Raw genomic sequence first — 17828 nt, 5'->3', positions numbered from 1 at the left:
TTTACCGTACCGTGGAAAGGATCAGATCCTTATATTCATTCAGTTGTTTTTGTTGTTGTTATTAAAAACTCGCTTAGTCATCGTCAAAAATATTTTCTAAATATTTATTTTTTTATATTCGTATAATGGTTCTTATATTATTTATAGATTTTTGTATTGTATAAGCACATCGATGATACTACACAACTTTACAAATTGGGTCAAAGTGACCACCTTATTATATCCATAACCATAATAATAATAATAGTAAAAGGGAAGGTTTGGCAACTCATACTATATTACGTAAGACTTCTCAGTTGCGTAGAAAAGTTTTAGCTTTGCTCTTGGTGCAATGTTAGTCTCAACCTATTTTTTTTGGAGACTGCTCGTATTCTTCTTCTTGGATCAGTGTTAACTGGTTGATCCCTTTCTTTATGTCAGTTGTATATTGCCGCGCAACTACACTTTTTAAATAATAAACATTATCACTAAATAGCTACAAAAACACGATAAGCTGTAACTATTTTAACAACAAAAACAACACCAATCCGCAAGAGTTGTCCCCTGAGAATCTTTATCAACGCGTTTTTCGTTCTTCATCTTTCTTCAGCGCGTTTAGTGGTGCCAATATTGTCATCTTAGTTGTGCACCTCTCCCTTTTTTTCTTCTGTTTTACTGCACTGTACTGAAAATTACCTTGTGTTATTACTACGATTGTTATTGTGTGTTTGATAGGGTGCTCCTAACATACGCATGTATAAGTAGTTTACGCGTCACAATCATCTCAGGGTGTGCTTCTCTTCGCTTTCATTATTGCCCGGTATTGTTTACCGATTTGAATACGTAGTTTGACTACACGTCGTTGAATTGCACCGTTATGTATTGTGTGCTTGATTAAACCGTACGTCTAAAACTGGATACGAAATCATGTCGCTGATTCCTTTGACTGCTGAACAGTTGGTCTTCCACTTTATCATTTTTAGTATTAATATTGGTTTGGCAACATATGAATATAATATATAGAGAGATAAAGCTCCGACACTATATAGCAAACGTTTGCGTCCCTTTGCGTCCTGTCGCCAAACAAGGTTCGCGGAAGCATTTCCACGGACTATATTTATGAAGATCAGTGCACCCGCCGCCTCTTGATATGATTCGAATGCGGGGTCATGATCATCGCCATTATGATTAAAATAAGCCACACGTCCACAAAAAGAAGTATGTTTGTCTAGTTTTTATGCGCACATGGCTGCTTTGTAGAATTCATCCGGTGCCCGCCATCTTCTTCGGTCTCGTGTTATATTGAATGCTGTGAATATGATAGTAACTTTCATTTTTCACTGGCAGCCTTTCGGTATAGCGTTCATGCTCCATGCGAGTAGCGTTTCACTGAGTTCGTGAAGAATGGAACCAAGGTAGGTCAGTATTATCAGCTGATTTTTCATTGAGCATATGCTTAACATTGTTGTCATTGGTTTAAGATTAAAGCACCTGTGTGCGTTGAGAGGGCACAAGTTATAGCAGAAACGCTTGTTGGCAGAAGTTGGTTATCGATCAAATAATTACAATCGAAGAATTGTAAATTAACGCTATCCCTTTACTTCTGCCTTGCTTGCACATACGCTGAGTGGAAGATAAATTAACTACAGAAACTCACGAAGACAACTTTTTTTACCTTTGTGAGCTAGGCATGACAACTCGACAACCGTCGGCAACGTGATAACAACGATGATTATATATTGTGTTTTAAAGTGCTTCAACCCATTTTTACGTGCTATCTTTTGAGCATGTTAGACGAGAGCTTTTATACGCAACGCCTCGTTATATTATCTGGTTAGTAATGTCGCTCTGCTCAGAAGCGGAAGCATCGCTTCAAATTGCACATGATTTGTTCTTCAGGTTCCGGTGACGAATTTGTTTTCGTGTACGCACCAATTTCGCTAGCGGAAAATTTCTAGCGACCTGATGATCGCCAACTACCACAATCTAAATGAGTAACGATCAAACAGTTAAAGCCATTTAAAACTGAAGCTTGAACGCTTTGAGGGCATTATAAGTAGTTTTAAGAGCCACATCGTTGGGTTTCAGATCCAAAATGCCTGCGAGGAGTTCACAAGTCAAAGCAAGACTGCATGGCTCGTTACGCTGAAAGCTGCAATACCGCCTAACAAGTGACTCTGAAAGCTCTGAGAAAATTGATTCCTTGTCCTCCTCCTGACTCTTCCTAAGTTTGCTTTTGGCGTTAGGAAAGAGGAAAGGCGCGTCCGAGGCTAGCAAAAGTTGCTCTTGGACAGCAGGATCGCGGAGCAATTGCTGCATCTCCTCCTTAGCCTTCCACAACGCTCCCGTCATCGATAGGAAGTACCTGCAAAAAATGAAAGGGCACGCGTAAGCCAAAAATAAATAAATATAATCATAAAAATAATTGCAACAATAACGATCGATTTCACGTCCAGTGAAACACTAGGCTTTCCTATAAATCATTAGTATTCGTCGCAATTACATGCTCTTAATTAATTTACTTTTTATTATTATCATTATTATTGATGCTACTACCCTTGTTAAAATGAGAATCATCAGAGTGGCGTCAACTGGCATATTTTTTTCACGTCACGACGTCCGTCGTGTGTAGAAGAACATCTTAAGTCTAATATGTACGAGTTTTTGGTACATTCGTCGATACTTCGCAGCATTGTGAACATGTTAGTATTTCACTTAGAAGGTGTGAGAAATTTCTATACGCTAGGAATCAATAGGGGCTATTAATTAATAGGGTCAACGCGTAACTTTAAAATTTGTGACTGTATTCTGTATGCTGTACCATAAACACCTTGATAGTTTCATCCGGTCGGTCTATACTAGCTTCACCTCATTTTAATGCCTCAATTTAATATAGCTAAATAACTTGCATTTCAAGGCAAGCTATTTAATTATATTAAACTACCTCCAGTTACCATAGGAAATCAAGACTTGCTCTGTATGTTCTTCTCAAAACCGAATCTTATACGTCTTCGTGTTCACATTCTCTCCTCACAAAGAGTTAAAATGATTGAACGCAATGCACATAAATGTATACACTGTTTTCCGTGGTGCTCTGACTTTGCCTTTTTCTGTCATGGGAATTGCGATGACGCGCGGCCTTTGCCCAACATTCACTTCCCCACAGAAGTAAAGCCCCGACTTTTCGACAATTTTATCGTGCAAACGTTCATCTAGTTGCTAGGGCTACGAACTATGCCTGCAAAACAAAATGTACGACCGCCAAAAGTTCCGCGTCGCCAGACGCACGCCGACAACAAAACTAATTTCTTACAATTTGTCCTCGTAATGCAATTTTCTTCTCTGCTTCTATCTCGTTTTTTTTGTTTATTGATCGCAACTACACATACATATTATGAGCAACATACCGGCCCCAACACTCCGGTGAGACCAGCTTGCTTTTCGGATTTGTTTGTTTAGCCAGAGTCCTTGTCTAATGCCAAATAATAGGAAAAAAATGCAGCTGTCACACAGACAATCAGATAACCAATATCTCAAAGTTACCCAACGATAGCAGTTGCCGGCAAAAGCAAAATCATAACTAATATCTAGCCGTGTATCGCTCGCTGTGAATCTGCCTCATCTCCCTCAAACATAAAAGCACCTGTCAGAACCGATGAAGAGTCAAACATCTTACCACTCAAACGAACACCCAAAATATCAAACGAACAGTTTTCCTACCGGTGATGGTTAGTAAATATTAGCGCATGACGTTACACTATTAACACCAGCATTTTCACACGACGAAAACGCACGTGTTCAATGGCACAAAGGGCCATTAGTACCGTTAGCGGTTGGCCCTTTAGCCTCAGCAGTTGGTGACAACTGTTACATGGCGCGGCGGAGCGGTATCATGATGAAGGCGCAGGCGGAGCTTTCATGGCAGCCATCCAACTTTACCGATATAATCAGCGAGCGATAAAGGTACCCTCAGAGGCAACTGCTTGTGTGTGTCTAGAGGCTTGTCAACTTGAACGGCGTCAGCCTACGCTGTACCACCTGTTGCTTCCTGTCGAGAAGGAACGCTGGACAAGATACTGACGAAAGTGTTAGGATAAGTCAGATTAACCTGCCAGATCCCACAGTAGCATCTTAACAGTGGCTTGATCGACGCCAATATCGTTTTCATGCAGAAACAGTCCTAAGTAGCTTCGTGTGTCATTCAGCCTTCGGCTGATGATATGTCGTGGCCGATCATTATTACGCTGTTTTACCGTTAGACGCCGTACACTCTTCGTCGCGACTTTGGAATTGATTAGAATAGAATGAATGAATGACGATGGCTTCAGCGGCAAAATAGCAATAGCTGAGAGAAGAACGTAAGCACGAAACCGGGCACCTGTAGGAACTGTCGTGACAGTTGTAGTAACAAAACAATTGCCATCGCCGACGTCAAGCAGGGCGCGGGTATCATCGATGTCTATTTATGTTCTTATTTACGTTCATTGTAATAAGTGTGAGTATGTACACATAACAGTGTTCGCAGTTGAGAAACAAGTGAGCCACGCAAGCGTGACAACAGACAAAAACAGCATGACATGGGCGGCTATGACAGCGATAGAGAGCGACAAGGAAACACGAAGAAATAAACAATAGTACAAGTGACAGCTTTACCATACCACTCACTTGTATGGGGGGAGGGTGGTTAAAGGGTTGTAATCACTCACTTTTTCTGTATATTATGAGTACTTTTCGTGCATCATAAAAAATACTAAAGGTTTTCGGTGTAGTGGGTCGGTGGGACAAATAAAAATTTAAACACATTGTCGGCAGCCACGCAGTTTATTATCTAGTCAGTAAAATCATAATTAAGGAGCAACAGTCTAATTCTTAATACCAGCGTATCCAAGCAAGCTATAAAAGCCAACGGACTTATACTAGTTTAGCGAAAATTTCCATAGAAAAGCTAATTCATGTAGACACGTAAGCTCTACGACGGTAGCCTAGAATGTTACGCAACCACTGGGAGTGCTGATATAAATATTTATGCCTTTGATGTGTTTTGCACTTGCAAAAAGCAAATAGGGCAGGCGTCTTAGAGAATTTTCAAAAAAATTCTAACGTACCCTTTGTGCAGGTATTCCTTCGCTTGTTGGGCGGAGCCGGCGAATCCATGTATAACAACGGACGAAAGACCAGGGTAGGTTCTAAGCAAATGAAGTAACTCGGTTGAGCCTGACTTCTCAAATAAAACCACTGGCTTTGACAGGTCGCGTGCCATTTGTAACTGGGCCTCGAGGACTGACAGCTGTTGCTTCAATGACGCTACTTCTAATTTGGTAAGGTCCAGACCACAAACACCTGCAACAATGAATAAAACATTATAAGTAATTAAAAATCCCATACATATATATATATAAGAGAAATTACTTTTATAAGGAACTTTTCTTGCCTAGATCATCCGCTCGAAAATTATTACCCAGAAACTAGGATAAAGAATGCCGCACTTACACGTAAGAAAACTACGTCCTTTATCTATAATAAAGCGTATGCAAAATATCTATCAGTCCGTTCAACGCACTCGTTATATTAAATGCCGCATGCAAATAGTACGTAATTTGAACGGTTAAATCAACGACCTGCTTTTCGCACTACGTAACTTCGCCATCGATGCGTTCAATTTATAACTCAGAAGATGTTTAATATTTCTCGTTCCATATTCTCAATTTGGATCATACCAGCGAGGTGACCGATGCCCATCGAGCCACGTAGTTCGGCGGTCTCACGCTTCCAGCACTGATCAATCTACCTCTCGCTGACGACAATCCGCTCGTACGCCAAAACATCCGCATGGGAAGCGGCTATGAACGTCTAGTTCATTAGCATCAGCACATTTGCCATAGTGGTGTTCGCATGTACTTCGGCAAGTATGCGGATTTTTTGCATTTTTTGACACTGAACGATCGCCGTGTACGCTTTTTGTCGCTACCAATTGTCGGCAGCAGACGTGTCGCAATCAAATACGCATAGAAACATGTATACATGGAAGAAAATAATATCATATATATGCGTCGCTTGATGTATATACGTATATATATCAAGCGACGCACGCAAACTGAATGATCAACGCAGAAACGTCGTCTCTGCGCGACAGTACGATTTCACCAGTTTACAAAACACCTAAAACCGAGTGCAGGTCTACAGTAAAACGCGGGGCTTTGTATCTATTTCTGTAGTCCAGTTTGTTTATTTATTTATCTTTTTTTTTTTTAACTTCAGTGACCGAATGGCAACAAGGTTATCCTCTTTTCTATTAGAACGTTACAGCGCTACAAACAGCAGGTTGCAACGTTACAGAACAAGACTCTATTGGCCTGCATGCATGGCACCTGCATCTGTTCACCTCGAAGATCGATTGAAGGTGCTACACCTTGAACATCGCGCATTGGCAGTACTTGTACCTTGACGAAGGGGTGCATACGGCACGTGAGCGTCATTCTCAACAAGCCAAAACAAACAAAAGTGAAGAACCCTAAACAAATATGCACGTAGATCGCATAAGTGAATGGATGGCTGAATAAGTAATAACCAATGGTATTTGTATAACGGCGCACATAAGTGTTCAGTTTCAACTCACGTATATTGCTTCTACGATTAACGTATCGTGTACAAGACAAACACTGTTAAATCCTTTTCAAGAAAGTAGGCCGAGATTGCCTGTTCGTTCAGTGACGACGGCAAAACAGCAAAGAAATATAATGGCTTGAGCCATATACCTTGTAGCTGACGCTCTGAAACTTGTACATACGTTGAATAGGAATATTGAAGAGGTCTATTTCAGCGACAGTTTAGAGAAAGAATTGCAGAAAAGCATTTGATTGAGCGACAAGAAAAAGGCGAGATGCGTGTCAATATTGACAGCTTATGGCAAAGGGTGGCAATCTTGATTCTGCGCGCGGAATGAAAGACCACGTATTAGAAAAATAACCCGTTCGTTTAACAACTTGAAAACATTTAGCGGGTGTAGAATCTCCTAGGATCCTCAAACTCAATAAATTAACGCTAGCACACTACAATCACACAACCATTACGCAAATGAGTTAGACTTTAAATGAGATTTTGCATTACGCTTAATTAAAGCTATAATCCAATCTATAAAAAAAAAAAAGCAACCTGTTATGCTTTCTGTATGGATTAAGGATATCGGCTATTATTAAGATTTGTTAAGGTAACTGTGTTTACGCTCTAATCCAAATACTGAATGGATATTCGTTTTGGCTAGTCCTGTTTTTTTTGTACTGCCAGAGGAGAGTTATTAGATAAAGCAAAAAAAAATACACTAGAAGTATATCTTATCGTTAATGTGCTAAACTATTATAATAAATCGACTGAGCCATGAAACTAATCTAAGCTCCATATGTTTTCATACCCTTATCGTTTAGAATTTCTTGGTCCAATCTGTAGCATTTCTTGTGTTCTAGTCACGAAAAGCCCAACTGTAACAAACTATTGCCCGTCAGGCAACGGACGTTAAAGACGACGTTCGATGTCACGGAAATCCTCTCAAACGTCTCAATGTTTTTTGTTCAAATATTGCAAAGAAAAGACGTTTGCAGTCATAAATAGAGCTCTCCTTGGACACATTTTCATATCGTCAACCCGTTTTTAACAGAAAACGATAAAAGGTGTTTACAATAGACGGACATTCTAAAAAACTGTCTAGAAGATTTGTATTGATTTTATAGATCTGCGCCATTCTAGACTTCTATTTCAAATAAGAAAAGGAATGTTTCCATTCGGTTTTCATGCATCTGTCCAATTGGGATTAGCCAATGGGCTACAATTCGGTTTACATTCTAATATATAAATTGCTCCTTTCCAAATTTAAGTCATGCTCAAAACCTCTTTCCAACAACCACTCGAAACCGGAACAATGGCGATAGTTGAAAAGCATATGCACAACAATCTGGCTACTGATAAAAAATACAACTTTTTAGCATCCAGTGGATCCCAACAAACGGGTTCGGAAGTATTCTACGAATATGTATTTCGCACGATCCCAGTTTTATGGATATCTGCATGCGTCGGAAATGTTGGTTACGCTGTTTTGTTATCGTACAACATCCGGCAAAACAGTCGAATCAGGAGGAAATACTGTTCGGCGACAGATGTAACAACACGAAGCCTAATACTTTGTTTCGCATTTAATAATCGTTCTAGTGTACAATATTAGAAACAAGCGCTCTCGCAGTTCGTTTCCTTCGTCCAGACATCTGTCGACATTTAGTTTAGGGAACATAAAGTTCGGACGCAGTGTTCGGCATAGACTATGCGAACAATTTATATTAATCCATAGATATGTTTACAACTAATAAATATGACATGATATTTTAGCTTTACTTATGCTCCTAATAATCGCAATAACTTCTAGATCTTGTACGACTGCCTATTCAACATGATCATAGGCGACATTTCACGTCTTTTTGCCCAGGGTAACCTTGCCTACTGGCTAGCTGTTGAAGTTTATGGTAACGAAAAACTTTATGAGTCTCTTGGCCTTAGCTAGATCTAAAAGAAGCCAACCTTCAGCTATTCAGCGTATCATCATTATATTTAAATTGCGCATATATATTTCTCACGTACCGATTCCAATGCACTCTGGCTTAGGCAGGATTTCGTTGAAGGCAACCTTTATATCGTCAGCCCAGAGCTGGGTTTCCAATGGGTGCAGACCTGCGGCACAGAACAGCGTTCCCGGGTACAATCTGTATGAAACAAAGCAAAACATCATTACTATATACAAAGCTTTGGTAGTTTCCTTCGAGTAGCCTTACCTTGGTATCGAAAACGGAAGATGCCTTATTAAGTTATCCTATATACACAGAAGAATACAGCACCTATATCATGTTTTTTAATAATTAAACTGTTTTGCCAATTAACTGACAAGTGGCACGCAATGAATGCACTGTCTCTTAAGGAGTATAAGTTTACCCATGAGACGTATTTTGCTAACTTGGATACGTCTTTATCTAAACCTTCAAACATTCTAACCCTGTTACTTCAAACACTGAGTTGACGAATTTTCCGCTAGGAATCAAAAGGAGTCTAAAGCCCGAATGCTGCAAGTAAATTAAAAATTCTTTTACATATCTTTATTCCAACAGCTGTACGTCGAAACATGCATGAATGTCTTCACGCAGTATAACATGAATAACGTATCTTGTTCGAGAAGGCTATAAACATACTGTCTTTTGATCCTAGTAGCTAGATGGGTATAGAACCGTACATATTCATAAATCATACGAATAGAAATAACGGAACATTTTACTGACATGTGAAATAAGACAGGAAAAAGTATGGCTCAACAAAGCGTCCTTTTTTTCAGTAGAGACGTTTGCCGCATCGCATAATTGCAGCTTATTTCGATCAATCTCATGCGTGTCTGCATCTGTTCATCCAAAGACAGCAGAATGCATCGCATGACGGGCACACGACTTTAAAAACAAACAAAGCTCAGATCTCATTCAAATACACCCTGTCACCTTAACATATTCACATTCCTCAGCAAGATACTTTCTTCTATTGGTTTGACCGACTCGTTTGAAATTAGTAGCACAGGAGATGATACCAGATCTTATTGTTGTTATACTACGGCTGCTGTGATAATTAGAAGAAAATATCGCGTTAACAACACACCAATTTTTCGATAAATTTCACTTGGTGCTTGAGTTGCCACCAGCGCGTTTCGATTATTGATTGTGTGCTTTTCTCATTTGTAGCGTACTGTCTGGCCCGTCTATAACGGCCAGTTCTTTGAACACCTCACTTTATTTCGTAGTCATTGGATTCAGTACCCAATTTCTCGGATATTAGAATAGGTCTTCTAATATGGCATATTACGCACGCATGTCCCACACAAGACGGGTATATCGGAATGTGACATTTGGTAGATACGAATATGTTTTCTCTCGATTTCTTAGCGAAATGTTTCTTCGCCGAAACGTTCCTGCTTAGCAGGTGATTTTTTTGTCATTGTCACACTAACCCAAACCGAATTTCAATTACTCAGTTCAATGCTAACTAGGCAGCTTTACTCCTATTGTAGTGCATCTTCATTGAGGTTTAGCTTATGGATTCAAGCTTGATCTTCCCTTAGTGACCACTGAAATTTCCTTCGCTATTAGCTAAAGAAACAATTGCAGCCCTAGTTTTATAATAACAAGCAACAAATATACTACCTTTTTCTTTGAGAGATACACATGAACGATTCTGTCAGTCTACATGCGTTCATTATGGATCATAGGACATGCGTGAGATCTGTTAGCGACAAGTGCATAAATCGTTGAAGGCAAAGCGTAATTAGAGATACTGTCTGCTGGCCAATCAGCTGACTGTCACCGAGTAAATAGTCAGTACACAACGTAGACTGCAATGGGAATTATTAGGCACACAAAGAGGTTTTCCATTAACGCAGAGGCAGGATTTGAGAGTTAGCATGACTGCGCGCAGTACAGAGTTAACAAACCGCACCTGCGGTTGTTGACTTAGTTTGACTTGTAGACGAAACTTGCGCCTGACAAATACAAACCGCACTTTACAAGGAAGTCGAGGTGTTTTTCTGTAAAGATTATCTTTTATGTGAGATTTAACAAAAGCCCGTGCTAAACATACTGACGCGAGTCGTATTACTCCGTTGGTATATGCAAACAATAAAGCAAATAATTTACCCAAAATTAGTTACTAACTTTTTTTCATTCTCATCATTACATTATTATAGAGAGTATTAAAAATTCCTTAGGCTTGTTTAATTATGATTAAAGGTTAATGTTCTATGCATAGGATAACTGGAAAGCGGTCCTTTATGAAAATGTGTTTGGGTATTCTCAAATAGCAACAGGGAAACTCGCTGAAGCAACTTATTACCACGACAAGCGCACAGTGGCCTGTGTTATCTATTAATGCTCCGCATAGTGAAAGGCAATACGCAGGTAGGAGCTGTTTTTGAGCCCATTTTGCCTGTTACTGTGTTGGAGTTTGATCGGGAAAGAGAAAAAAAAAACTCTTGTTTAAATACGCTTGTTTGCTATACGATGGATTGTCACGAAGTTGTCAATGTGTCGTAACCATCAAAGACTTCACTGCTTCATCTGCATAATGTTTGCCTTCCTTTTCGTTCATTAGATATTTATATAGTAAGAAGCTTCGAAATGTCAGAGGAAGCAACTGAAAAAAAGTCGAGGAAACTTGTCGACGAGGAAAAACACAACCCGCGTCGTAACTACGATCATGCAATATGATATACGTACTTCAAAATAGGGTGGTCACAAGGCGCACGCGTTTCTTAATTTGTAGTTCATATTGCAACGTGGGCATCGGGAAACCCATATAACCACTTAAATTAGAGCGTAACTCCAGCTTTCACTGCACAACTAGCATGGTCACTGCGCAATCTTACACCTGGGAATGCCAACGACATCCAGACAGATGCCCAGTAATTTGCTTTATCTACAGCATGACCCATGTTGTTTGCAGACCTATGTTTAGGTTCAATTATAACTATTTGCTAAAAATACTTTGTTTGTTTGTTTGTAATATTTTGAATATTTTTCCAGGTATTTTGAGGCTATAGCCGATATTTAGCTCAATCATGAATAAAAAAGCCGCTGCTTCCAACTATAACTTGCATAGTTAAAAAATGTAACACAGGAGCTGAAAATTGCTCCTGTACGAGTCTCAACTGCATTTTCCTAACTGACAACCCTCAGACTCGCTCACATCACTTCCCGCAGTAAAAGAGAGGTATCGCTAATCCTTTAGTATTCAATGTGATGTCGACTTTATAATAAGTATGAGATCTATGTTCATATATATTATAAGGCACGCTCGCGCTTTTTCACTGTAAAACCAACGCAGATTGCGCAAGTGTCGTTATCCGTATTTACTGATCTAGTCAGACAATAGGATATCGTCAACTTTATTCCGTTACATTAAGCTTCCATGGTGTTGTGCATAAGACCGCTGCCCAGCTATTATGCTATGCTTGACAATTGCACTTTTTCAACGACGATAGAGGCCAATAAAGCGTGACCTTTTCAATTGTTTGTCTCTAGACTCTAGATTCGGTATATAATGAAATATTGATTCAGTAAGGAGAATAGCGTTTCTTCTAGCCAATATACACAGAGATACAGGCAAGCCTGTTCTAGACTGCCGTTTGGCCAGAAACAAGACGAAAGCATCGCTTCGGTCGTTTATGTCTATGCACATATTCTAAGCACCTACGTACATACATCTATATATATAAAGGCACGTACACTGTTGACGTGGTAGAGATTATGAAGAGCCTGTTTCTACTTGTGTATCAGATTTTTAGCAGTCGGTAAACAGCGAGTTCTTGAATTCATTGGAGTTAAGGCACGAGCATGAGGAAGTAACAGGAACAACAAATAAATATCCGATGATAAAGACAAGAATAAACAAACTCTAAATCCCCGTTCGCATCAACGTTTTCATTCCGTGGCGCTCTCTATCTTTTCCGAAAGTTTCTTTATTTAGTACTCTTTTATAGATTCTCTTCTTTGTGCACGTTTACTTTACGGGCTGTGAACAACTCGACTGGAGGCGCGAGATGAGGAATACGCGAGGTTGGGCAACTACTGTTGACTTTTGGCGTTTGCAGTCGCTGTTCTGTTCTCTAGGTAAGATAAAAACAGATATACAAACCGGTTGACTAAAGCGAAGACGACAAAGAATGGAGTCGTTACTGCGGGTCTTCTGACTAAGAACGACCCATGGCAGCAAGCTAATCCTTTCCTGTTTGTTTGGTTTGTTTGCTTCAGCGGTATCGACTGAATTGGGTTGCTTAGCATTGAATTCTTGTAAGGTTCACCATATTGTGTCACTATTTACTGCAGTTTTGTTCAAAAGAAAAGATCGCGAATGCCTCGCTCAGACATCAACGGATGTCTGATTGAGCCAGCAACTAAGTAACTTGAACTGATCCGATAATATCAAGGAGTACTAGACCACCGGTTCTGCGTGGTCCAAGGTTTATTGTCGGTGCATCGCTGTCCGAGTACGGCTTTCATAGACAAGTATACTAAAACATATATGTGGATAGGCCCACGATAATAACCTTCGGAGTTGAATCTGTTGCGAATTTCAAACGCTTTGAGCGCGAACAATGCAGCACTTGAAAATACGCTAATGTGCCTGCTTCTGAGATATATTGCGCGCATGGAAACCTAAAGTAGTTGATGTATGAGGTTTGTATACATATATTTGTAAAGTGTGTACACTGTTTATAGAAAAATTAACATTCAAAATGATTCTTTATGGAGATGTGCGGATTGACGAATAAAGCTTTACTTGTAGAACCACTGTTTTCCTCAGACGACACGTTGAGTTGCTAAGCTATGTCTTGCTAATATATTATATCATACAAGTAATTCGATAATGAAAGAAATCTTTGTCTGTAGTGCAAAGCAAAATGGCATAGAAAAGTTTTTTTAGTGCTATCGCAAAAATACATCTGCAGATAAGGTCAATTTATAACGTAAAATAGAGAAATTAAATTTTTTTCAATAGCGTAGGCCAATTTGTATGTGTAAATGTATATGCTTTTTGGCACGCTGCTACTGGTTAACACTTATTATGAAGCAAAAAAGGAACGCATACTAGCCCAGACCGTCGTTGTATGGATGTAAGATAAAGACCGAATCTTCATCTTTCACACTCTAGGATGCAATGGGCCAAAGCTGAGTTGTCGGATTAGATGACATCGAGCCGAACAGGCTTTCTATTGTAAACGTTTATCCGCACAAATCGGAAAGACTATTTAGTTTTATTCATTGTGTTGAAGAAAACTAAACGTATAGGACAAGTTTGCCAGGAACACTGCAATGAACCTAATATGACGCTTTATTATTACCAGAGTATAAGAACCCGTTTTAAAACTTCATACCTATCTTAGTAGTGGTTTTAGATGTGGCTCGCCCGCAATATAGGTTCAGTATTACAACAATACTTCACTCCATGCTTAGAAGTCATCCCATACGATAGCAAAAATATCGCAAACCGTGTAAGGATATTACGTATTATAAATTTTTCGCAATTACGTTATGTATTTTATTTGTATTATAAATAAGAATTACATGACATATAAAAATAAAGAACATGAGGATGTCACTCCTTTCGTTGCAGTAACACTGTTGTTCCTAACCCAATTTAATAAAAAGCCCTACATGAAAGGTATGAAAACCATAATACACACATATATATATACGTACATACCTGATTCACGCGGAACGCGTCAATGACGATCTTTAAAAACTTATATCCGTTCCTTGGCACAATTTTGTAACACTGTACCCAAACTCAAAAATATACATACATATATTTATCATATCTTGGCAAGTAAATATTTTGCTGCACACTTCTTCCGCTCATACAAAAATCGAACTCAAGTGGGTAAATTATGAAACTTTCTACTTTTTTTTTTTTTAATAGAGTAAAAACCGACATACCTTGTAACATTATTACAAAAATGTGCCGTCTTCTCCAAAAACGTTCATAATACGCATTCAAACAATAGAATTTATACTAGCTAGACAAAACCATGTAAGAAGCGTATTAGACATCAAAGATATTATTACATTTGTTAGGGTATTGCCTATATCAAAGTCGTTGGTGACACTAAAATAGGCACAATGTAATATATCGATGTTGTATGTATAATACTATAGACACTAATAATGACATGCGCGTAGTGTTCTACTCTCGTTAAAGGACTTGTATCTGGAGCGCAATTGTCATCGAAAGAATATGGATTCAGACTGAATTTATTAATTATATATGCCCGACGAATAAGTGTCTATGAAATAACGGTACCATAAACCAGCGATACTGATCCGTTAAGGTGTAAAAATACTAATGCCTATACGCTATTGCATGCTAACGCGCGCACTGGTGTTATATCTCATGGTATCGATTCTGGGAATGATCTTCATTTTCTTCATTCGTCAGTGACTCGTAATCGCACATGTATACGACACGTCATATGAGGCGTGAGAAATAGAAATTATGTTGTGGCATTTAACCTTAAGGGTACGCGGCACGAAGAATCATTTGACTGACAAGCGGCTATTGCTTAGCTATTTAACGCGCTAATTTGCAGAGAGCCCACTGATCATTCATTATCACAAGAGATATTTTTCTTATACTTATTTTATTTTTTACACTACTGTTAAGACTGTTTACACATACTGTGCGTAGTATCAGAGCATTGTACAACAAGGTTATCTGTCAAAAAATTGCTAGAATCGTGATCTGAATTGGCGATGGAAGGTATTGAATGAAAACACCCGAAGAAGGTTTAGTTTCCCTAACTTTTGTTAAATTTTTAATTGTTTATTAATGTGATTAAAAGTTTATCTGTATCATATTACCAAATATGTACAGCGCTACCAGGCCCATGTGTCTTCACTTATTAAATGCTTGTCCTGCTTGAAATTCTCAATTTTAGTTTTATTTTATTAGCAGATTGTGCAATAATGGTCATCACGAGAATTTAGCCAAATATGATTCGGGCGAACCGATAACCTGCGGGCTATCATTGCTGGCATTACATTGTCTAAATAGATTTTACACGTAGCAGTTCTCCAGAGCTCTTAAAAGCAAGCAAAGCTGGTTTGTCCTTATTACGTGACATTTTGATTTCGAGCCCGTTGATATGAGGTTCGCTTCTGCGTAAATTACATTATTCGTACTGGATATGTGATTTTTTGCGTCCATGTCGTTGTAAATATCTCTTTAACAGGTAAACATATAGCACTTTAATGATAAAGTAGGCATTAAATATAAATTCATTACGCAATCTTCAATAATTTTCTATAATGATACCTGCAAATATTTGGCTTCTTCATAAGCTCTATCTTAGTGGATACATCAAGACGCATTATCGTCTTCTATGTATGGTCACATTCCTATATGCTAGTCAGAGCGATTTAATATCGTGCATGTTAGTAGAATTCGTCCCATTTGCGATGACTGTATCGAAAAATTTATAAGTGCCGATGGCAGACAATGCTTAAACAAATAAGGTTGAATACTCATATATCGGTAAATTTATAACCATTTGACTGAAAGCCATCGTAGTAAACACGAGTGACAATTCCCAACAAATTTATTAAATTGTGTACTAAAGTCATTCAACGTCAATAAAATAATGATGTTAGAACACACGAGCACTACATTACGGATGAAAACTGATGAGCTGATTCCTTGTCCATGACAGCACATGCGTCGTCTGTTCTATACACAGCTATTCACGAACCCCTTCTATTGAATCAACGCGTATATATATATATATATATATATATATGAAAAGGGACGTGAATGGGGGTTACGGTTTTGCGTATCATGGTTGACATATTTAGCGAGCATATCTACGAGAAGGGTAACCCTTAACCTAGAAAAGTTCGTAATAGATAACACGTGAATGTTAATGCTGTGCGTCTGATTACCAATCACTGGCGCTACTCATTTCGCTACTACTTTTGCTATGATAAAGCCAATACAAGCAGCGACAGTGATAATCGTCACCATAATAGCGAGAGGCCTGTTACTGCCCACCAAATGACATCACAGATTCTGGCCGTAGCGACAGTCCCCGTAACCAGAGCTAAAACATCTGCCCCGACTGCTCTCAGAATCATCTCTGTAACGTTCGTCCGCCCATATTACCCGTAGCGCCTTTCTCTCTCCATACCTTTTTTCTATCTATCTATCTGTCTGTCAGTCATTTGTTACAATCAAATTCAGCTTTTCACATACCTGCTCTGTTTATATTGTCTTTAAATTCGCCCGGATTTGAATGTAACCTTTTGCTATGGGCGTTGTGCCGATATTTTCTGTTATCATGGTCACCAGTGTGGTTACTGCTACGACAATTATTAGCTACCTCTTGTTGGTTGAGATATTTGTTCTGATGCCGCATCGAACCGCAATTGTGCGGTTGCAAGGCCGCCAACGGGAACAACAAACACGACATTGAATCCAGCTTTATGCTTTATAACGTACTATAATATGTCGAATGACCACCGGAGTGCACGTCGTAGTCGCTTCACTTTGCGTGTCAATGTGACGGCGTCACTGTGTCAGTGATAACGGTACCAGAGGTAACAGCAGCCACACGTCAATGACACTGTTACAGCCGTCCTTCTTTTGCTGGCGCGCTTCGTCGTGAAACCTTGTCATTCAGTCATTGGTGGAACGGCAGCACTTTTTTAAAGTCCAGTTATTTGGACTTGGTGCGCTGATCAGTCAGTCGTAGTTCCTTCCACTGTCATTGCCATTGCCAGCGTGACAGTATCACTATATCCACGTAATCAGCTGGTGGCTACGTCGCGGCTGGCGTTGTTCGCGCCACGATAACTGTCAAAGTATCGACTACGTTCACAGGCAATCAACCTATTTGAAAAGGTGGGTACCCAAATTTCTTGAGACGAGAAAACGGGTTACAAAACCACATACTCTTACTAATTGCATGCATACGCATACGCGCGCATACGGCATAAAAGCACCGTAGGGGAAAGACCGCTAAACACAACTTGTAATTAACAATTCAGCTTTTTGGAGATGTTTTATAATATGGATTTGTTGTTATCTGTACTCGGCCGTATCCCTTCGAGTAGCAATACACGTTGTCTGTTGACACGGACAGGGGAAATCGTATTTGAAACTGATGAGACTAAATCGAGCGACCGCCATCGGGGTCATAGGAAAAATGCTTGCTGGGTTGTTAACTTCATTTGTTAAACAACACCGTGACAACACCGTGAAAAAAAAAAAAAAAAATATATATATATATA

The 17828-nt window shown here is 39.2% G+C and overlaps 1 protein-coding gene across 1 annotated transcript in view; it reads right to left on the bottom strand.

Annotated features, from left to right (window-relative positions):
• Positions 1 to 77: 77 nt before the first annotated feature.
• Positions 78 to 17828, bottom strand: part of LOC111269016 (uncharacterized) — a 19818-nt gene continuing 2067 nt past the window's right edge. The window contains exons 3-5 of the mRNA XM_022848322.2: positions 8602 to 8723; positions 5085 to 5319; positions 78 to 2344 (exon numbers count right to left, since the gene is read on the bottom strand). Coding sequence (XP_022704057.1) covers positions 1999 to 2344; positions 5085 to 5319; positions 8602 to 8723 — 703 coding nt within the window. The 3' untranslated portion in view covers positions 78 to 1998. The remainder of the gene's footprint in view (positions 2345 to 5084; positions 5320 to 8601; positions 8724 to 17828) is intronic.

The sequence above is a fragment of the Varroa jacobsoni genome, unplaced genomic scaffold (assembly GCF_002532875.2).
Source record: "Varroa jacobsoni isolate VJ856 unplaced genomic scaffold, vjacob_1.0 scaffold_1344, whole genome shotgun sequence".
Classification (NCBI taxonomy): Eukaryota; Metazoa; Arthropoda; class Arachnida; order Mesostigmata; family Varroidae; genus Varroa; species Varroa jacobsoni.
This window is presented reverse-complemented; position numbering and strand designations above follow the sequence as displayed.